Source organism: Scyliorhinus torazame, chromosome 2 (genome assembly GCF_047496885.1).
Source record: "Scyliorhinus torazame isolate Kashiwa2021f chromosome 2, sScyTor2.1, whole genome shotgun sequence".
Lineage (NCBI taxonomy): Eukaryota > Metazoa > Chordata > Chondrichthyes > Carcharhiniformes > Scyliorhinidae > Scyliorhinus > Scyliorhinus torazame.
Genome location: NC_092708.1, coordinates 44228885 through 44251895, shown reverse-complemented (window position 1 = coordinate 44251895; position 23011 = coordinate 44228885). Strand labels below are relative to the sequence as shown.

Genomic DNA, 23011 nt, shown 5'->3' with positions numbered 1-23011 from the left:
GCAGAATGAGGTACATAGATATCCCGTAATCAAAGGCCTCAATTGATAGAAAGGTTGGCCAGCTGGCATGTACCTTACTCACCTGCCATATTATGGAGGGCATATCAGTGGTGAGTGGGAAGGTGGTGAGCTAGCATATTTTATGTGCCCCCCTCACCAACCGACAAAAACGCAAGCCCGGCGGGTGCCATAAATTTCTGCCGACGAAGACTAAATCAGCACACAGTACTCCAAGTGAGATCTCATGAAGGTCTTGAACAATTGTGGTGGGGCTTCCTTATAAGATTAAGGAAATGAGACCACGTTTGGAGTCCTATGTACAGTTTTGGCCTACTTACCTCGGGAAGTGACCACCTGCCCTTGAGGGAGCGCACAAACTTTCACTACATTTATTGCTGGGATCAGATGAGGAGGGATTGAGGAGAACAGGCCTATATTCTCTGCAGTTTTAATGACTGAGAGGTGATTTACACCCCCTTCCTAGGGCAATTAGGGATGGGCAATAAATGCTGGCCTAGCAAGAAATGCCTACATCCTATGAATAAATAACAACAACATAAAATCGTTACAGGGCTTGACAGGGTAGATGCCGAGAGGCAGGTTTCCCAGGATGTGGGGCGGGATTCTCCATTTCCCGACACCAATTTCGTAATCGGCGATCAGGCAGAGAATCCATTTTTATGACCGAATTGGGGCGGCGCCTATTTTACACAGGTTGCGCATGCACCGCTCCCTCCAAAACTGCGTCATCATGGCACGCAGCGCAAGCTGTGGGGACAGCCTCAGGACGTCACCTGAAAGCTCTCCCCTGATACTCCGCCCCCCGTAGGGCCGAGTTCCCGACCGCGCGGTTGACGTGTGGTCTCATAAGTCGGGAACCCAACGTGGCAGGTGCGGACTGTGCCCAATACTGCCACAGTCGGGCGGGCTGCTGGCTGGGAGGGCTTCGGCGAGGGCTAGGGGGAACTGGTGAGGAGTGGCCAGGGGGTGTCTAGGGGGCACTATCTGGCAGGCCTAGTCTGTGCATGGCCAGTGCCATGTTGTACCGCTGTAGGTCACCGCCGTGCGCATGTACGGCCACAGATCCTGCAATTCTCCAGCCGTTTATTTTATGGAGGCTCGGCCTTTTACGTGACGTGGCTGTTCGTCCCTCACCGGTCGGAGGATCGGTGCTGGGGCGGCGTCAATGTTTCCCACGTAAAACGCAACAGATCCTCCTGACGTAGCCTCAAAATCGGAGAAACCAGCCCAGAGTGTCTAGAACTAGGGTCATTGTGTCAAGATCAGGGACTGAGATACGGAGACATATCTTCACACAGAGGGTTGTGAATCTTTGGGATTCTCTAATGCAGGGACTTTGGGCTTCTGTTGATGAGTATGTTCAAAACTGAAATGGATAGATTTTTGGGCTGTAAGAGATTCAGGAATATGGCGACAGAGCAGGAAAGTGGAATCAATGTAGAATTTTAGCTATGATCTTATTAAATGACACAGTAGGTTGGAGCGGTTCTATGCAACTCATATATCTTATGTTCTTATAACATCTCCATTAAGAAATTTGAGGGGCTCTATTCTACCCCCCCCCCCCCCCCCACGCCGGGTGGGAGAATCGCCAGGGCACCGCTCGAATCACGCCACGCGCCCTGACCGCCGCATGCGATTCTCCCACCCCCCGGAAACCAGCGGCGCGCGATTCGCACCGGGCCGCTCGGAGAACCGGCGAGTGGCGATTCTCCGGCCAGATGGGCCGAGCGGCCGCTACTATACGACAGGTTCCCACAGGTGCCGTCCATCCCTGGTCGCTGCTGGCGGGAACACTGGGGGGGTGGCCTGTGGGGGAGGGAGGGGGGCTCCTTCACCGGAGTGGCCTCCGATGGGGTATGGCCCACGATCGGGGCCCACTGATCGGCGGGCCGACCTCTCCCCCCCACCCCCCCCCCGAGCCTACCTCCTTCCGTGCGCGGCCCCAGAACACCGGCCCCATGTTGGTGAGGGGTGCATAAGACGTTCCCCGCGCATGCGCAGGATTGCGCGGCCCAACTGCGCATGCGCAGGATTGGGCTGCCCCAACTGCGCATGCGCGGGTTGGCGCGGCGCCCATTTGGCACCGCGTAAGGTCGCTGGAGCGGCGTGAACCGCTCCAGCGCCGTGCTGGCCCCCTGTGGGGGCCAGAATAGGTTGTGCCCGGGCCCTGTTCGCGCCGTCGTGAAACACAACGGCGTTCACAACGGCGCGAACACTTGGCCTCCATTTCGGAGAATCGCCCCCCAGAACTTTTAACATGATCAAGGTGTGATAGAAACAAGTTACTGGATCATACTGTCTTCCAAGTAGCAATCTGAGGTGAATTGCCATTCATCACTGACGTACCTTCACTAACATTCTACCCCACATTCCTGACGTAGGCCTAGTGAGACACAGACAGCGGAGTGAGTCCCTCGCTCCAGCGGGGCAGTGTAAAAGAAGCAGAGCGAAAGAGGACTTGCCTCCTTTTTTATGGGACTAGCTGCGGCAAAGCAGGTGAGTTTAAACATCCATTGAATATAATGGGCCAGGGAGAAGGTAAGTGCCTATGGTAAGTGAATGGAAAGTGGCCAGAGTGGATAGTCAGACATTGGGGTAGGAAGGTGCCAGACATCGAGAGGGTTGGGAATTAGACATCAGGAAAGGAAGGAGTCGAACATCGTGGAGGGGGCAGTTCGACATTGTGAGGGGAGTCGGGGATTGAGGCCAGTTGGAAATCGGGGGGGGGGGGGGAACCAGACATCAGGGGAAAGTGTTGGACACTGAGGTGGTGGGAGTCAGGCGCTGGGAGGGCGAGTCGGACATTGTGGGGCCTCAGACATCAAGGGGGGGCGGGGTAGTTAGACATTGGGGAAGAATTGCGCATCGGGGGAGGGGGTTAGGCATCAGGGAAGGGGAGCATCGGAATAGGTGAGTGGGGAGTCGGACATTGGGGGGATGCGAGTTGTTGGGAGTGGTTGGACCAGTTGGGGGTCGAGCCTGGTTTGGTCGGGGGGGGGGGGGGGGGGTGTCAAGTCGAAGAGGGCGATGGGGAATCCCGTGCGGATGGGGAATTCCATGGGGAGGGTGGGGTGCTCAGCTGAGTGGGCTGTGGGGGTTCACCTGTTGGGTTGGGAATGTGAGAGGTGTCCCGTGAGGGCTTGGTCTGGGTGTTTAAAATAATTATGTTGAAGTTATAAGTGCTTTTATTCCTTCTAACTCTTTCAGAGTGACTATCAGGATAAATCTGGCAGAACCATTGGATTGGATTGGATTTGTTTGTTGTCACGCGTACTGAGGTACAGTGAAAAGTACTTTTCAGCTGCAGCTCAAACAGATCTTTTAGTACATTAAAAAAAATACATAATAGGGCAACACAAGGTACATACTGTAAATACCTAGACACCAGCATCGGGTGAACCATTCGAAGTTAGCGATTTTAATTGCCTTGTCGGGTGATTTCCAGCCCAGTGCAATTGTCCAGGTGAAATTAGCCCTTCTGGACAATTGCTGAGTAAACCCTCACCAGAGAACTCCCAAGAGGGGTTCCTCAGCACATCTTTGGGATATCCCCCAAATCTGCCTGGAAGATACGGGCCACTGTTGTTGAACAAAGCATTATAACTCACCATTCTTTCGGTTCAGGTTGACAGTCGTGCTGTTCACAATCGCATCAGTGTGCTCTGCTGTGATGTCACCTTGAACAGCTATCACTTTCACTTTCCCACAGTTTATTTCTACGGAGTTCAATGTCTGAAGGAACAAATTGTGGGTTTTAAAAACATTCGGATTATTTCCTTTCTTTCCGTGTGTTCTTCTTTCTGACCAAGAGAGCAAGCATTCAGTCTGTTCCTGGACGCGATTTTAGTTTTCAGATGGCAAAATGAGAAACCGGCCCATCGAGGAGCAGAATATTTAAACGGCCAGGCCTCATTAACTTGCTGTCAAGAGACATCATCGGGATTTGAAACATTAAATCTGTTTCTATCTCCACAGATGCTGAGTTGTTCCAGCATTTTCTGTTTTTTTTATTTTGGATTTCCAGCATACGCAGTATTTTGCTTCTATCTCATTAACCTGCTGACTACCTGGCCAATACGGTCATTAAGGGCAATGAGATGTTGTTTCAAGGACACCAGGTGAACTATCTTTGGCATGAGGTGCCTGTGCTGTGAGGGGAAACCCTGCATCAGGGGGTGGTGAAGTCCAGGAAAGGGAGCACCTCTGGTTTTCCTGCCTTCCGAAAAAACTAACCTTGCTGAGTTTTCTTCTGATCCTAGCTCCTGTTCCCTCGTTTTGACCTGGCAATGAAGTCCTCCTCCACTTGGATTAACAAACCAGATTGGGCCCAAATGATCTCTCTGGGCTCGGAGATAAGGATTCTTGCCAGAAAGGGACAGGAAAGGAATGTGTATGTTTCTCACGTTTCATTTTAAATGGCTCTCTGCCTGTTTTCAGTATAAGGCTGCAAAATGCAGTAGCTAATCCTGAATCTTCTCCTACCTTTCGTGATTTTTGTTGGAAGACATCAGAAAAAGCACCATACACTTTACGATCGAAGACAACAATGTAGATGTGTCTAATGGCTGATGGTTTGTTTTGTGACAAATGGTTTCTAAATCCAGTCAACAGGCTTTCAATAGCATCTTGCGATTTTACACCTCCTATACCTGCAAAGGAACATGAGAAGAATGGAGCTAAAGTGGGTGGAACCCAGAAGAGGATCAACGTATCTTTGCTCAAATTATTGAATTTTACTATCAGTATCACAGTCAATTTTGTTTGAAGCGTATCTTCATACCCAAACTATTTTTTACGCCTTGGGGAATAGTGGGGGGGGGGGGGAAGTGGTGGTGGAAGGATGTCTGAGCTGATTGTAAGCCCGTTGAACCACGTTGAATGCTCCTTTGCTGGCCAACAAGTCCTGCCGTTGGTCTCAAACCCGGAGCTTCTGGTCCAGCTGTAGGGACGCTACCACTGTCCCACAAAGCCTCAACACATTCAATGAGGCATGAATTAATCAATTAATATGAATTTACATGTTTGCCTATTTATTATTTATATATGTAAATTAATTGCATTTCACTTTTTTAGTGTAGCAATTATTTACTGATTTAATCTGTAGCTCTACAGATCAACTGCAGATCTATTGTGAAACTGTGTCCTCTACTATACCTACACTTATAATTTTGTACGGGCTGTGCAAGTACTGGTAGTTCCTATAAATCAACAATAATGTAAGTCAGATTGTCGGCTTCCACCATAGTATCAAATTCAATGAGACATTAATTCGGAATCTCTTTTCACTACTTATTAATGAGCACTGAGCGGGCATAGAGCTCATGATTCGAGCATTGTTAACGTGATGTACTTTATCCAGGATGGAAGTCAGGAAGATAAAGTTCTAATGTGGAAGCTGAAGGTAATGAGGAAGCAACATTTGGTGGTCAGACACTAAGGCAGACTGAGCCATGCAAACCAGCAGGTCTCCACTTTGATCTCCTATCTCTGCTCGGCTAATCTCAGCCAAGCCAGCAGTTGAGGATGTGGAATTCCCAATATTGGTCTCAATGGCCGGAATTCTCCTTCCATTGGGATTCTCTTTCCCCACGTGCTACGCACCCCCTCCCATGGTTTTTCCGCGGCGTGGGATGGCTTCAATGGGAAATCCCATTGACAATCGGCGGGAGTAGAGAATCCAGCTACCAGCGAACAGCGCACTACCGAGACTGGAGAATCCCGCCAATATCTTTGGGGTTAGGGGGTGAAAGGTTTGCCCTAGTATTTTGTGCCTGATTGTCATTGAGAACAACAGCTGCTCCAAGTACAGTGCAATGGATTAGGAATAACGTCTCGTTGTGATACCACTATAGCTGAATAACCAGATGATGATCATTGTCAAGAGACACACCAATCATTTGGGAGAGGAGCTGGAGTCACATTGGTTCTCATGCAACTGAATCTCTGCAGCAAGCATCACCTGCAGGAGAGGAGAGAAGCGAAGGTGAAAGAGAGATGAGCAACTTGCTATTCTGACTGCAGTTACCTGTTCCGAGAGCAGGGAAAGACACTGTGGTAATCTGATTGTTTTCACATTCCTGCAATACATTTTCCACCGAGGCTGTTATCAGAGCAGGATTAGTTTGGCCGACCATGTGAATGATGTAATCGCAGGTAAGATTTCCACTTCCGGTAACTACAACACCACCATTAGGCTGAGAACCTGAAGAAATCATAGATAGAAAATGAAATAAAAGTTAGATTTATTTTCTCTGCTTATAACATTACAGTTAATAACACTGATGGAAAGATGAGTGCAAAAAAGGCTTTGTGAGTATTCGAAAAAGCAAAACTTGCATTTATATGGTGCTTTTTATAGCTCACCGTGTCCCAAAGTGCTTTACAGTCAATGAACAGACCCTGTTGTTTTAGTAATTATACGACATACCAATTAGTTACGATCCTGGTCTGTAGGCAAGATGACAAGTGTTTTCACAGGTCAGAATGCCGATATAACTCCAGAAAGACTGGAACTGGGGGCTGCACGGTAGCATAGTGGTTACCACAGTTGCTTCATAGCTCCAGGGTCCCAGGTTCGATTCCCGGCTTGGGTCACTGTCTGTGCGGAGTCTGCACGTTCTCCCCATGTCTGCGTGGGTTTCCTCCGGGTGCTCCGGTTTCCTCCCACAGTCCAAAGATGTGCGGGTTAGGTGGATTGGCCATTGTAAATTGCCCTTAGTGTCCAAAAATGGTAAGTGGGGGTTACGGGTATAGGGTAAATACGTGGGCTTGAGTAGGGTGCTCTTTGTAAGGGCCGGTGCAGACTCGATGGCCCGAATGGCCTCCTTCTGCACTGTAAATTCTATGATTCTAAATGAGTCTAGGAACTGTTTCTAGAAACCACAAAGATTTCAAAAAAATGCTTTTCATTATCTAATGAAAAGTTTGTGGATTAACCTCAACAATTCACTGTCTCCTACGAAAGTGTTTAGAAACTATTTGAGTGCATAGTGGAAAGTCTCCATGTAAACCACGGATAAGGGGTGGAATTTTTCCATACAGAACTTGGTTCTGTGCCGGGATATGGATGGGGAGTTCAGGCTGTCAGACATTTCAGTACTATCGTGTGAACTGGGCTCAGTAATTATGCAGTTGGGAGTCACCGATGAATCACGCAGGCAGGGGGGGGGTGCATCAAAGTTTAGCGACTCATCCCTGGGAACCCTCCTTGACAAGGTGGAGGACAGGAGAGATGTCTGGTACCCAGCCGAAGGGGGTGGAGAGGAGGGGGGGGGGGGGGGCGAGTAAGAAGACCAACCCTGCATGGGAGCAGGTCATTGGAACATAGAAATAGGAGTAGGCCATTCAGCCCCTCGAGCCTGTCCCACCATTCAATGAGATTATGGCTGATCTGTGGCCTAACTCCATATATCTGCCTTTGGCCCATATCCCTTAATATCTTTGCTTAACAAAACTATCTATCTCAGATTTAAAATCAACAACTGTTCGAGCTTCAACTGCTATTTGTGGGGGAGAGGTCCAAACCTCTACCACCCTTTGAGTGAATAAGTGCTTCCTAACATCTCTCCTGAACAGTCTGGCCCTAATTTTTAGACTATGCCCCCTAGTTTTAAAATCTCCAACCAATGGAAATAGTTTATCTTTATCGAACCTGTCTTTTCTTGTTAATATCTGGATGATTTCAATCAGATCACCCCTTAACCTCCTGAAATCTACTGAAAACAGGCATAATTTGTGTACTCCCTCTTTGTAGTTTAACCCCAAGTAGTCCTGCCACCAGTCAGTGCCCAGGGCCTCCAATGCACGTCAGCCCTCCAGTGCCACAAGAAGATGATCATCCTTATCCACACTGTCAGGGTTAGTGAATTCTCAGCTGCTCACACTGATCACAATGAATTCCACAAGGAAAAAGGGCCTCAGTGGCAACACCATAATATCTTGCCTCATAGTCCCACTGCAGTCCATTCACTCTGCAGTGGAGTGGCCACTATGCCTCTCCCTTCTACACAGAGAGCTCAGGCCATCTGGAAAGGGGGCGGGAAGCAAGGAGTAGAGGCTCAGACATAGAGGGCAGCAGCAAGCTCTGTATGGTGTACACAAAATTCCAGCTATGCCCTAACCAGTGTTTTATACAGTCCCATCATTACAGCTCTGCTTTCGTATTCAATACCTCATCCAATAAAGGAAAGCATTCCAAATGCTTTCTTGACCACCTTGTCCACCTGGCTTGCCACCTTCAGGGACCTGTGGACATGTACTCCAATGTCTCTCCCTTCCTCCAATCCTCTCAATATCATCACGTTGTTGTATATTCCCTAGCTTTGTTTGCCCTCCCCAAACAAATGACCTCACACTTCTTTAGATTGAATTTAATTTTCCAATTTTCTGCCAACTCAACCAAACCATTGATATAATTCTGGAGTTGACAGCTATCCTCTTCACTATCAACTACACGCCAATTTATGTGACATCTGCAAATTTCCCAATCATGCCTCCTACTCTTAAGTACAATCAGTAATATACCTCTAGTACTCTGAAGATTATTAGTTCATCAGATCATCAGTTAACTGTTGTCATCTCCATGCCAATGCTTCTACCAATCAGAGTTCACTTGAAAACAAACTAGCAGTCTCTTTGCACGCAGTATATATTGTTGTTCTCTTTACAATTACTATTCTCATGAAGTGTCAGATGAGTGCAAGACAAAAAACTTTGACAACTTGTGTCTTTTTTCAGCAATACTCTAGAGATTGTTTTTAAGCTAATATGATTTAGCTATATCTATATATATAATATATATATATATATGTGTGTGTGCATATGTCTGTAACTTACCCAATTTTTTGCATTCATTCATGACAGTACTGCCAGCTGCTGCAAATATTGCCCCAGAGACACCTAAAAAAACAATAGCAAACAAATACGTTGATATCTAATTCATTTTTAGTCATGACAGTGCTCACAACTTAGAGCCTTTGATTCCTTCACTTATATATAATGTTCTTACAGCAAAGAGATGAATGTACAGAAGGTGGAATGGTTTAATCTGGAAACCCCAGAGTTTCTAATTTCAGTTGGAGCCTAAATTACAATCTTCCCCACAACAAAGGAACTTCCCCAAAATGAGGGAGGAAAAATCAAGAGCGTCATCTCCAGATAGACAATTGCCTCCTATTCTCCAGCCCCTCGTGACCTCACCTCAAACGCAGTGGATGTGCAAACTGAGATCAGGAAGACAAAAACAAGTGAGGTAGTTTACCAGCAATTCTAAATACAGAAATAGCCTGAGCGAACCTTTCTGACAACTCCACTCAAAATACCTGCCTGATTCTGATTGCAAATTTAAGTGCACCCCTTTCATTGTGTAAACCAAAACTCAATGCACTGGAGAAAAGAAGAGAGCTTCTGGTGGGGCCCTGTAACTAACACAAAACATCAAAGGAAACTTAACGAACTAAATCGAAATGTCATTAGTGGAATGATGATGCACTCCAGCCCCTGTGGCGTCCGCCGGTTGCGGAAGGCCTGAAGCATGCAGATAGACGCCATGCACTCCCTCCACCTGGCCAAAAACGTAGCCGCAGTAGAGGAGTAGACAGTCAAGTCGGATGACCCTCCTCGATTGCCCGCTTCCTGGACCTGCTAAAGGCCAACTTCGCCAAGCCCAGGGGCTGGCTTACGAGGAAATCCTTTCCCCCACTACAGACCTCTCACCCCTTCCCCCATCCCCGCACTGGGACAAATCTCAGTATATTTGTTTTAATCAAACAATCAATTAATTAATTGATTAAAATTCACTCCAATGCCCCTTTCTATTTAATTTCCATATCTTGGCAATTCACAAACACATTATCAACAATTGACAAATTAAGATGGTTCATATATTAATACAAAGGATTGGACATCCATCTTATCTCTCAATAAAGCAGCCACAACCATTATTAACAGATTCATACTGACAACCACAAATTCTAATGAAAATCCATATTTTTCTCATTAAATATTGTCAAATTGGCATCTGGCAATAGGTGATGAAATTGTTATCCAATCATTTTCCACTAAGCAATCAAAAACAACGATGGTGTAATCCCTCAAATATTCTTCTTTTACTGGATTGTGGAAAATTCCAGAATCTGTGTTTTAACGGTGTACAAAGTCTTTACAAAGACTTAATTACCTGCAAATGCTCGCATTCAAAGCATTGTCTTGCATCTTTGACTTTGTCTATATGTATGTTTCTGGAACATACCTTTCCATTCACCTGAGGAAGGAGCAGTGCTCCGAAAGCTAGTGATTTGAAACAAACCTGTTGGACTTTAATACAATAGAAGTATTGTAAGACTTCTATGGCCAAGCCAGTTCTGGATCCATCCAGCTTGTTCACCCCTGATCCCATGTGATCTAATCTTTTGCACCAGCCTGTCTGAGGGACCTTATCAAATGCTTTACTAAAGTCCATGGAGACAACATCCACAGCCCTTCCCTCATCAATCATTTTTGTCACCTCCTCAAAAAATTCAATTAAATTAGTGAGACATGATCTCCCTCGTACAAAATGCTGTCTGTCACTAATAATAACCTTGTGGGGCTAGGCCTGCGCTGGACTGATTTCCGCCCCGCCAGCTGGTGGGAAAGGCCTTTGGTGCCCCACCAGCTGGCGCGGAAATGACATTGCCGGGCGGCGCATGCGCGGGAGCGTCAGCGGCCGCTCATGGCATCCCCACACATGTGCAGTGGAGGGAGTCTCTTCCACCTCCACCATGGTGGAGACCGTGGCGAAGGCGGAAAGAAAAGAGTGCCCCCACGGCACAGGCCCGTCCGCGGATCGGTGGGCCCCGATCGCGGGCCAGGCCACCGTGGGGGCACCCCCCGGGGCCAGATCGCCCCGCGCCCCCCCCCCCAGGACCCCGGAGCCCGCCCGCGCCGCCTTGTCCCGCCGGTAAGAGAGGTGGTTTAATCCACGCCGGCGGGACAGGCATTCCAGCAGCAGGACTTCGGCCCATCGCGGGCCGGAGTATCGCCGGGGGGGTGGGGCCCACCAACCGGCGCGGCGCGATTCCCGCCCCCGCCGAATATCCGGTGCCGGAGAATTCGGCAACCGGCGGGGGCGGGATACACGCCAGCCCCCGGCGATTCGCCGACCCGGTGGGGGGTCGGAGAATCTCGCCCCCATCTCTGAGAATCTTTTCCAACAATTTCACTATCACTACGTCAAGCTCACTGGCCTATAATTACCCGGATTATCCTTGCAACCCTTCTCAAATAATGGTACAATATTGGCTATCCTACAATCCTTTAGGATCTCACCTGTGGCCAATGAGGACACAAAGATTTCTGTCAGAGGCCCAGCGATTTCATCTATTGTCTCCCTCAGTAATCTGGGATAGATGCCATCAGGCCCTGGGCATTTGTTTACTTTCATGCTTTTTAACACACCTAACACTTCCTCCCTCGTAATAATGACCTGTTCTAAAGCGTTTACACCTCCCTCTGAGACACCATCAATCAAGGTGTCCCTCTCCTTTGTGAATACCAATGCAAAATACTCATTAACGGCCTCACCTATTTCCTCTGGTTCTACACATAATTTCCCTCTTTTGTCCTTGACTGGACCAACTCTTTTTCTAACTACCCTCTTGTTCCTAATATACATATTTTGGCATTCTCCTTAATCCTGCCAAGGACATTTTGTGACCCCTTTTTGCCCTCACAACTCCCTACTTGAGCTCTTTTCTACTTTCCTTGTATTCCTCAAGTGCTTTATCTGGTTTTAGTTGCCTGTGCTTCACGTATGCACCTTTTTTGTTTTGACAAGATTCTCAATTTCCCTGGTCATCCATCCATGGTTCCCGAATCCTGCCTTTCCTGACCTTCCTTTTTACCGGCACACACCTATCCTGCACTCTCATCAACTGCTCCTTAAAAGATTCCCACACGCCAAAAGTGGATTTACCCTCAAACACCTTCTCCCAAACAACAGCCTCCAAATCCTACCTAATCTGGTTGTAGTTAGCCTTCCCCCAATTTAGTAGAAGGGTGTTAAGAGTGAGTTCGAAAGATGATACACGTCATTTTTAACATCTGAAATTGGTCAGGCAGTTGTGGAATTGAGATCTCTTGAAGGGGGAAGAGGATCTTTTTGGGTGGGTGGATTTCAAAATGGCTAACTTAAAGGGGAACCCTAATGATTATGAGGCAACTGAATGCCAACCATGCTCAGGTGTGCGCTCCTATCTGAGGGGAAGCCTGCATGGCAATTGGTTTGTTGCCGACTCATGGCTCTCCCAAATGTGAGATCCAAATAAGGTGTGGAGCTACTGTTCATTCAGTGCCATTTGCTCTCTGCTGCAATCAGAGGCAATGAGGAAGGGAGGGAGCTGAATGTATAAATAAAGCTGGCCAGTTTGGAACCAGCAGGAAGGAGTAAGCAGCAAGCGAAGCTGCTGCATATATATGTTATTGTAAATAAATGTTATTTCTTTGTATCTTTGAAACTCGTGCTGGATTCTTCGTGGCCCTCACAAAAGCCTCCAAGGGACAGAGCTGGTGGACATCAGCCTACTCGTGACTCGGAATTTTCACACCAGTCTTTGCTTTCTTGGTCTAATTGTGATATTTCCAGGGCAAGTTGATCTCCTTCCTCTGTGTATTTTGAACGTAGCCACATACCTCCAACTATTCTCCATGATCTGCACACATCACCTAAATGCAATCCCTGACATTCGTCTCTCTCTCTCTGTCTTGCAGGACATGGTGGCACATAACAAGAGGGAGAAGACCTGAGCTGGGGGGAACAGGGTATGCCAACATCACCTGTATCCTCGAGAAGACAGTACTCTACATTATGAGGCCAGCTGTGACAAAGCACATTATCTCCAGAGTAGCTGAGCACATTCAAAATGACAGTACGTTCCTGCCTTATGTTCTCTCTCAAAGCTCAGCTCAATCTTCTCCTGATATCTGGCATGAAGTGCAAGCTACAGATGGTGCCACCATGTACCTCTTGCTATCTACTCCAAATCCTCTCCTCATCCCAACCTTCACTCCAGCCTTCCCATTCTGAACTTATGCTTTCATATACCCAAGATCTGTCACCTGGCCAACCAAAGCAGCTTCATGAAGAAGAGGGAGAGATTCACCAGACCTCTGATTAAGAAGAACTGCCTCTTGATTTGCAGCCAACAACTCAAGTGCTTGGGTAGCACTTATTTTAGAGGGTAGAATAGATTCAGGGCCTGAATGCACAAGGATAAATCATTTAGTTTTGTATGTATTGCTGGATATGTTGTTGGATAAGGTTATGATGGAAATTTCAATTGGTGGTCTTTATTATAAGCATTTGGCCAAAAGGACCTTGGGACCACCTCATTGCTGAATCATAGATGCCTCAAACATTGCTCCTGGCTGAAGTGGAAGTAGGGAAAGCCCTTGATGTCTACGATCTTTAGTGAAAAGCTTTCCTCCTTCTCCCTCTTTGCATAGGTTCCCTCTCTCTGCAGCCCATGCTCCAGGTTCCTGCCCTGTTACAGGCCAAGAGGGACTTCAACTATAGCCCCCATAATTCTAGCAGAATTTCTAGTGACAGGCCAGAAAAGCCCTCCCTGTCAACAAGCAGTAACACACCTACAAAATCCAAATGACCAAAATTCTTCCAAGAATATATTATATTAATTCCACAAACTTTGCAAGAGTCAAATTAAGTCAACAGTGCCATATTTGCAAACTGTATGGCAAGCCCTTTAAATAATACTACTGGGGGTTCTCCACATAGTTGAATACCTGTTCAGTTGGGAATTTATAGTGCATGGTGTTAACTGAACCCGTGCAGACTAAATTGGCAGAAATCAACCGAAGAGACTATTGACACCACAATTTGCACAAATATGAAAACGTCTGGCATTCCCACACTCGCATCTTTACTACCATAGTGCATTGCATCGATTGCATCTGTCATTTCCAGTAAATCCTGCTCCCATATCACCAGGACTGGTGATCTGCAGATTAATCTTTTGCCCTGAATGAATCTTTTATTCAAATGTTTAAAGATTTTTCCAAATTATATTTTAGGGTCTGATGGGTTAAATGCAAACATAAAATATCCTACCGGAATTGAGATCCAGTGTTGTATTTGTGGAATTCACTATTGCTTTTACACGTTCCTGGGTTATGTCTCCTTGCTTCACCTCCACCACAACATCATGGATTGTCAGCTGTGTCGGCAACAATGCTCGCTGTTGAGCTAGAGAGTAACAAAATGATATGTTCTCACTTAACATCGTAATTACAGTCCAGTTCATAGCATCAGAAATAGTCAATTAATGGACGAAGAGTACAATCACCCATAATTCATCTTACCTGTGTGCCTTTCAAAATGCTGTCAAACATCTAGAGAGGGGCAGACTACAGTTTTAGAATCACCTTCTATGTCTACATGACAATTTGCAAAAGGTGAAAATTTGTAAAAGGTGGTATTTTTGACTTATGTTAATTATTTGGATGAAGGGACTGACTGTATTTTAACCAAATTTGCCGATGATATGAAGATAGGTAGGAAGCAAGTAGTGAGGGGCATGCAAAGAGAATAGATAAGTTCAGCGAGATAGACTGTAGAATGCTGTGGTACAGAGGGATCTGGGTGTCCTTGTACATGAATCACAAAAAAGGTAGCTTGCAGGTGCAGCAAGTAATTAGGGAGGCAATGGAGTGTTGGCCTTCATTACAAAGGGAAAGGAGCATAGTCTTGCTGCAACTGAACAGGGCATTAATAAGACCACCCATCGAGTACTTGGTCTCCTTACTTAAGGAGGATATATTTGCATTGGAGGCAGTTCTGAGAAGGTTGTCTAAACTAATTCCCAGGATGAAGTTGTTGTCTTTTGAGGACAGGTTCAGTGGGTTGAGCCCATACGCATTGGGGATTAGAAAAATGTGAGGTGATCTTATTGAAACGTCTGAGGTCCTGAGGGAGCTTGGCAGGGTAGGTGCTGAGAGTATGTTTCCCCTCGCGCAGAAAAACTAGAATCGCCGTTTAGAAATATGGGGTTTCCCATTTGAGACTGAAACGAGGAGAAAGTTCTTCTCTCAGAGGGATACTCTCCACAGAAAGCAATGGAGGCTGGGTCATTGAATATATTCAAGGCTGAGTTAGATTTTTGATCAACGGGGGACTTAATGGTTACTGGGGACAAGCAAGAAAGTGGCATCAAGGTCACAATCAGATCAGCCATGATCATATTGTAGGAGGCTTGAGAGGCCAAACGACCCACGTCTGCTTCTATTTCTTAGGCTCGTATGTTCTTCAACATTGTGCGGCAGTTGTCAAAGACTATTGATGGTCCTTCCTTCTTGATTTATGAGTAGCTTTTTTCAACCCCTGAAAGAGTTCTTGACCCATGTCCTATCTGCCTTTCACAGCCCTCATGGGACAACACCTCACCAACACCATACGGAGAGGTGTTGAAAGGTCAATATCAATTCTTTAGATGGGTCGAAGGTTTGAAGGATGCAGCTTTACTCTGTTCAAGGGTCCCACCAAGACACAGCCAGAAAATCCTGGCCATAATATTGTGGAGCATTTCTTATTTGTGATTTTAAAAATCAAAATGGTGCTTTAAAATATGGGAGACACACTTTAATACATGCTTTATTCCAAAACAAGGTTTTAACAACTTCTGCCACATTACATTTTGTTAAATCAATACTGTGATTACATGAGCAATTCATAAGGATAGTAATGTATTTTCACATTGGGATTAAATTGGCTTCAAATTGATGGACGACGGATGGTGCTAAGTACTTAGGATGGTAGCAACTAATAAGTCAAAGAAATAACCAAAGGTACAGGGCTAACATTTACAGGCTTTTGGTAATTTTAACTTTGGGTGATGGGTGCAAAAGCATTAATGGTGAATTGGCAGTCCGTTATACACAATGCTCGATTTACTTTGTGATTGGGACACGCAATGGGAGTGAAGTGGGAGTCAGGGTCTATCTAGGTCAGGGAAACCTAAATATTCCTTGTTGAACCCAGAGGAACACTCCTGCTCATCTTAGACCTATAAGGGAAGTCCACCCATAGGTGGTAAGGTGGGGTTGGTGGGTAAAGTACATAATTTGGTCTCAAACAAAAACAAAAAATACTGGACAATCTCAGCAGGTCTGACAGCATCTGTGGAGAGAGAAGGGAGCTAATGTTTTGAGCCTGGATGACTCCTTGTCAAAGCTGGAGAGAACTGGAAATGGGGTCAGATTTATACTGTAGTGGGGGAAGGGTGCATGTAATTTAAAAGAACGGTCAAGAGGCCTGGATTGCAGCCCACTGGACTGTAATTGAAACTGGGCAGCATAACCCGAGAAAACATTCTGGGGCCAGGAGATAGGAGTGGACGGGCAGTTGCATTTTTGATTAGGGACAGGATCATGGCAGTACAGAGAGAGGATATATCTGAGGGTTCGCCCACTGAGTCTACACAGGTAGAACTGAAAAATAAGAAGGGTGAGATGACTTTGATAGGACTGTACTATAGGCCCCCAAATAGTCAGTGGGATATTGAGGAGTAAATATGTGAAGAGATTACAGATCGCTGCCGGAAAAAGAGGGTGGTAATAGTTGGGGACTTTAACTTTCCCAACATTAACTGGGACAGTCATAGCACTAGGGGTTTGGATGGCGAGAAATTTTTCGAGTGTATTCAGGAAGAACTCCTCATTCAATTTGTGGATGGCCCAACTAGAGAGGGGGCAAAACTTGACCGCCTCTTGAGGAATAAGGAAGGGCAGATGATGGAAGTGTCAGTGAGGGATCACTTTGGGACCAGTGTCCATAATTCCATTAGTTTTAAGATAGTGATGGAGAATGATAATTCTGGCCCAAAAGTTAAAATTCTAAATTGGGGCAAGGCCAATTTTGAGGGTATTAGGCGGGAACTTTCAAAAGTTGATTGTGGGCAGCCTATTTGCAGGCAAGGGGACAGCTTGTAAGTGGGAGTCTTTCAAAAAGGTGTGAACTAGAGTTCAGGGTGAGCAGATCCCTCTTAGAGTGAAGGATAAGGCTGGTAGAAGGAGAGAACCCTGGACGTTTTGGGATATTGAGACCATTGTCAAAAGGAAGGAGGCATATAGAACATAGAACATACAGTGCAGAAGGAGGCCATTCGGCCCATCGAGTCTCCACCGACCCACTTAAGCCCTCACTTACACCCTATCCCCATAACCCCTCCTAACCTTTTTGGTCACTAGGGAAATTTATCATGGCCAATCCACCTAACCTGCACGTCTTTGGACTGTGGGAGGAAACCGGAGCACCCAAAGGAAACCCACACAGACACAAGGAGAACGTGCAGACTCCGCACAGACAGTGACCCAGCGGGGAATCGAACCTGGGACCCTGGTGCTGTGAAGCCACAGTGCTAACCACTTGTGCTACCGTGCTGCCCACATATGACATGCATAAGCAGCTGAGATTAAGTGGATTCCTTGAAGAGTATAGGGCTTGTTGGTGTAGAGTTAAGAGAGAAATCAGGAGGGCAAAAAGGGAACATGAGATTGTCTTGGCAGATAAGGCAAAGGAAAATCCAAAGAGCTTTTATAGATACATAAAGGGTAAAAGAGTGACTAGGGAGAGTGTAGGGCCTCTTAAGGATAAACAAGGTCATCTATGTGCAGATCCACAAGGGATGGGAGAGGTCCTAAATGAATATATCTTGTCAGTATTTCCTGTTGAGAAAGGCACAAATGTTAGGGAAATTGGGGAAATAAAAAGTGATGTCTTGGGGAGTGTACATATTACAGAGAAGGTGGTGCTGGAGGTATTAAAGTACATCAAGATAGATAAATCCCCGGGACCTAATGAAATGTATCCCAGGACATTGTGGGAGGCTAGGGAGGAAATTGTCGGCCCCCTTGCTGAGATATTTGAATCATCAACAGCCACAGGAGAGGTGCCTGAAGATTGGAGGGTAACAAATGTTGTGCCCTTGTTTAAGAAGACCGGTGAGCCTTACTTCTGTTGTGGGTAATTTGTTAGAAGGTGCTCAGAGGGACAGGATCTACAGGCATTTAGAGAGGCAAGGACTAATTAGGGAATGTCATCATGGCTTTATAAGAGGAAAGTCTTGTCTCACAAATTTGATTGAGTTTTTTGAAGGGGTAATCACTGACAAACACCCATTTCTTAAAGGTACATTTCTTAAACACCCATTTCTTAAAGGTACAGTGAAAGAGCACGAGGAGAGCAGTGGGACACAGTGAAAGAGCGCGAGGAGAGCGGCGGGGACACAGGATAAAAGAGCGCGAGGAGAGCGGCAGGGACACAGTTAAAGATCATGAGAGCGGCGGAGACACAGGATAGAAGAGCGCGAGGAGAGCGGCGGGGACACAGTGAGAGAGCACGAGGAGAGCGGCGGGGACACAGTGAAAGAGCGCGAGGAGAGCTGCGGGGACCGGGGACACAGGATAAAAGAGCGCGAGGAGAGCGGCGGGGACACAGTGAAAGAGCGCGAGGAGAGCGGCGGAGACACAGTAAATGAGCGCGAGGAGAGCGGCGGGGACACAGTGAAAGAGCGCGAGAAGAGCGGCGGGGACACAGTGAAAGAGCGCGAGGATAGCGGCAGGGACACAGGGTAAAAGAGCGCGAGGAGAACGGCGGGGACACAGTGAAAGAGCGCGGGGAGAGCGGCGAGGACATAGTGAAAGAGCGCGAGGAGAGCGGCGAGGACACAGTGAAAGAGCACGAGGAGAGCGGCGGGGACACAGGATAAAAGAGCGCGAGGAGAGCAGCGGGGACACAGTGAAAGAGCGCGAGGAGAGCGGCGGGGACACAGATTAAAAGAGCGCGAGGAGAGCGGCGGGGACACAGTGAAAGAGCGCGAGGAGGGTGGCGGGGACACAGTGAAAGAGCGCGAGGAGAGCGGCGGGGACACAGTGAAAGAGCGCGAGGAGAGCAGCGGGGACACAGGATAAAAGAGCGCGAGGAGAGCGGCGGGTCACAGTGAAAGAGCACGAGAAGAGTGGCGGGGACACAGTGAAAGAGCGGGAGAGCGGCGGGGACACAATATAAAAGAGCCCGAGGAGAGCGGCGGGGACACAGTGAAAGAGCGCGAGGAGAGCGGCGAGGACACAGTGAAAGAGCGCGAGGAGAGCGGCGGGGACACAGTGAAAGAGCGCGAGAAGTGCGGCGGGGACACAGTGAAAGAGCGTGAGGAGAGCAGCAGGGACACAGCTGCCAGAGAAGCGGCCTTCAGATTTTCAGCGGGAGCAGTGGCCAGGGGTCTGTCGGGGAGTTAAATTTACCTCTTTAAAAAACGTTGCAAGAGAAGCGGCCCTCAGATTTTCGGCAGGGGCAGTGGCCAGGGGTCTGTCGGGAAGGTAAGTTTACCTCTTTTAAAACTTTAAAAACTTACCTTGAAGAGTGACATCACAGCAAAGCAGAGCCTGATTGGCTGGTAAGGAAGGTGCTCCAATTAGCAATGGCTGGGAGAGATTTAACTCTTCGTGTGTTGGTAAGTATTGTGATTGGTAAGTCAAATCTTTATTCCTTTAACTTATTCATTATTTGATATTATATTTGTAATCAGTTAAGGTAAAGTTTAAAAATGGCAGGAGATCTCAGTCCCATGTTATGCTCCTCGTGCTCAATGTGGGAGTTCAGGGATGCGGCCGATGCCCCTGACTCCTTCATGTGCGGGAAATGTGTCCAGCTGCAGCTCCTGCTGGACCGCATGACGGCTCTGAAGCTGCGGATGGACTCACTTAGGAGCATCCGCGATGCTGAGGAGGTCGTGGATAGCACGTTCAGTAAGTTGGTCACACCGCAGATTAGGATTGGTGAGGGAGTCAGGGAATGGGTGACCAAAAGGCAGAGAAAGAGCAGGAAGGCATTGCAGGTGTCCCCTGCGGTCATCTCCCTCCAAAACAGGTATACCGTTTTGGATACTGTTGGGGGAGATGACTTACCAGGGGAAGGCAGTAGTAGCCAGGCTCAAGGCACCATGGCTGGCTCTGCTGCACAGAAGGGCGGGAACAAGACTGGCAGGGCTATAGTCATAGGGGATTCAATTGTAAGGGGAGTAGACAGGCGTTTCTGTGGTCGAAAATGAGACTCACGAATGGTATGTTGCCTCCCGGGTGCACGGGTCAGGGATGTCTCAGATCGGCTGCAGGATGTACTGAAGGGGGAGGGTGAACAGCTAGTTGTCGTGGTGCATATAGGCACCAACGATATTGGTTCAAAATGGGATGAGGTCCTACAATCAGAATTTAGGGAGTTAGGAGATAAGTTAAAAAGTAGGACCTCAAAGGTAGTAATCTCAGGATTGCTACCAGTGCCACGAGACAGTCAGAGTAGAAATTCAAGAATAGTCAGAATTCTTGAGAGATGGTGCAGGAGGGAGGGCTTCAGATTTTTGGGACATTGGAACCGGTTCTGGGGGCGGTGGGACCATTACAAATCGGATGGTCTACACCTGGGCAGGACTGGAACCAATGTCCCAGGGGGTGCTTTTGCTCACACTGTTGGGGAGACTTTAAACTAATGTGGCAGGGGGATGGGAACCAGGTTGGGAAGTTAGAGCTCAGTAAAGAGGCAACAACTAAAGCCAGTAAGGTACTAGATAATAAACTCATTGTGACTAAGGGGAAGAGTCGACAGGGAAGAGATGATGAACGCAAAGGGACAGGTGGTCTGAGGTGCATTTGTTTTAATGCGAGAAGTGTAGCATAAGGCAGATGAACTTAGGGCTTGGATTAGTGCCTGGGAACGTGATGTTATTGGTATTACTGAGACTTGGTTGAGGGAAGGGCAAGACTGGCAACTAAATATCCCAGGGTATAGATGCTTCAGGAGGGATAGAGGGGACGGTGAAAGGGGTGGAGGAGTTGCATTACTGGTCAGAGATGATATCACAGCTGTGATTAAGGAGGGCACGATGGAGGATTCGAGCACTGAGGAAATATGGGTAGAGCTAAGAAATAGGAAGGGTGCAGTAACATTGTTGGGACTTTACTACAGGCCTCCCAAAAGCAAGCATGAAGTAGAGGTACAAATATGTAGACAGATTAAAGAAAAATGTAGGAGCAATAGGGTGGTCGTGATGGGAGGTTTTAACTTCCCCAACATTGAATGGGACTCATGTAGTGTTGGAGGCATAGATGGAGCAGAATTTGTGAGGAGCATCCAGGAGAGTTTTTTAGAGCAGTCTGTAAATAGTCCAACTCGGGAAGGGGCCATACTGGATCTGGTATTGGGGAATGATCCCGGCCAGGTGGTTGACGTTTCAGTCAGTGATTACTTTGGGGATAGCGATCACAATTCCGTAAGTTTTAGAATACTCATGGACAAAGACGAGAGTGGTCCTAAAGGAAGAGTGCTAAATTGGGGAAAGTCCAAGTATAACAAAATTCGGCAAGAGCTAGGGAATGTGGATTGGGAGCAGCTGTTTCAGGGTAAATCCACATTTGCAATGTGGGAATCTTTTAAGGAAAGGTTGATTAGAGTTCAGAACAGACATGTCCCTGTGAAAATGAGGGATAGAAATGGCAAGATTAGGGAACCATGGATGACGGGTGGAATTGTGAGACTAGCTTAGATGAAAAAGGAAGCATACATAAGATCTAGGCGACTTAAATCTGATGAAGCTTTGGAGGAATATCAGGAAAGTAGGACAAATCTCAAACGCGCAATAAAGAGGGCTAAAAGGGGTCATGAAATATCTTTGGCTAACAGGGTTAAGGAAAATCCCAAAGCCTTTTATTTGTATATAAGGAGCAAGAGGGTAACTAGAGAAAGGATTGGCCCACTCAAAGACAAAAGAGGGAATTGATGCATGGAGTCAGAGGAAATGGGTGAGATTCTTAATGAGTACTTTGCATCGGTATTCACCAAGGAGAGGGACATGACGGATGTTGAGGCTAGGCATGGATGTTTAAATACTCTAGGTCAAGTCGGCATAAGGAAGGGGGAAGTTTTGGGTATTCTAAAAGGCATCAAGGTGGACAAGTCCCCAGGTCCGGATGGGATCTATCCCAGGTTACTGAGGGAAGCGAGAGACGAAATAGCTGGGGCCTTAACAGATATCTTTGCAGCATCCTTGAGCACGGGTGAGGTCCCGGAGGACTGGAGAATTGCTAATGTTGTCCCTTTGTTTCAGAAGGGTAGCATGGATAATCCAGGGAATTATAGACCTGTGATCTTGATGTCAGTGGTAGGCAAACTGTTGGAGAAGATACTGATAGGATCTATTCACATTTGGAAGAAAATAGACATATCAGTGATAGGCAGCATGGTTTTGTGCAGGGAAGGACATGTCTTACAAACCCAATAGAATTCTTTGAGGAAGTGACAAAGTTAATTGATGAGGGAAGGGCTGTAGATGTCATATACATGGACTTCAGTAAGGCATTTGATATAGTTTTCCATGGCAGGCTGATGGAAAAAGTGAAGTCGTATGGGTTTCAGGGTGTACTAGCTAGATGGATAAAGAACTGGCTGGGCAACAGGAGACAGAGAGTAGTGGTGGAAGTGAGAGTCTCAAAATGGAGAAAGGTGACTACTGGTGTTCCACAGGGATCCGTGCTCGGACCACTGTTGTTTGTGAGATACATAAATGATCTGGACGAAGGTATAGGTGGTCTGATTAGCAAGTTTGCAGATGATACTAAGATTGGTGGAGTTGCAGATAGCGAGGGGGACTGTCAGAGAATACAGCAAAATACAGATAGATTGGAGAGTTAGACAGAGAAATGGCAGATGGAGTTCAATCCAGGCAAATGCGAGGTGATGCATTTTGGAAGATCTAATTCAAGAGCGGACTATACGGTCAATGGAAGAGTCCTGGAAAAAATTGATGTACAGAGAGATCTGGGAGTTCAGGTCCATTGTACCCTGAAGGTGGCAACGCAGGTCGATAGAGTGGTCAAAAGGCATACAGCATGCTTGCCTTTATCGGACGGGGTATTGAGTACAAGAGTCGGCAGGTCATGTTACAGTTGT

General features: G+C 47.0%; 1 protein-coding gene across 1 annotated transcript in view; it reads right to left on the bottom strand.

Annotated features, from left to right (window-relative positions):
• Positions 1 to 23011, bottom strand: part of LOC140387836 (protein mono-ADP-ribosyltransferase PARP14-like) — an 83204-nt gene that overhangs the window by 37806 nt on the left and 22387 nt on the right. The window contains exons 9-13 of the mRNA XM_072471031.1: positions 14129 to 14263; positions 8860 to 8922; positions 6050 to 6226; positions 4507 to 4673; positions 3633 to 3756 (exon numbers count right to left, since the gene is read on the bottom strand). Of these exons, the coding sequence (XP_072327132.1) occupies positions 3633 to 3756; positions 4507 to 4673; positions 6050 to 6226; positions 8860 to 8922; positions 14129 to 14263 (666 nt within the window). The remainder of the gene's footprint in view (positions 1 to 3632; positions 3757 to 4506; positions 4674 to 6049; positions 6227 to 8859; positions 8923 to 14128; positions 14264 to 23011) is intronic.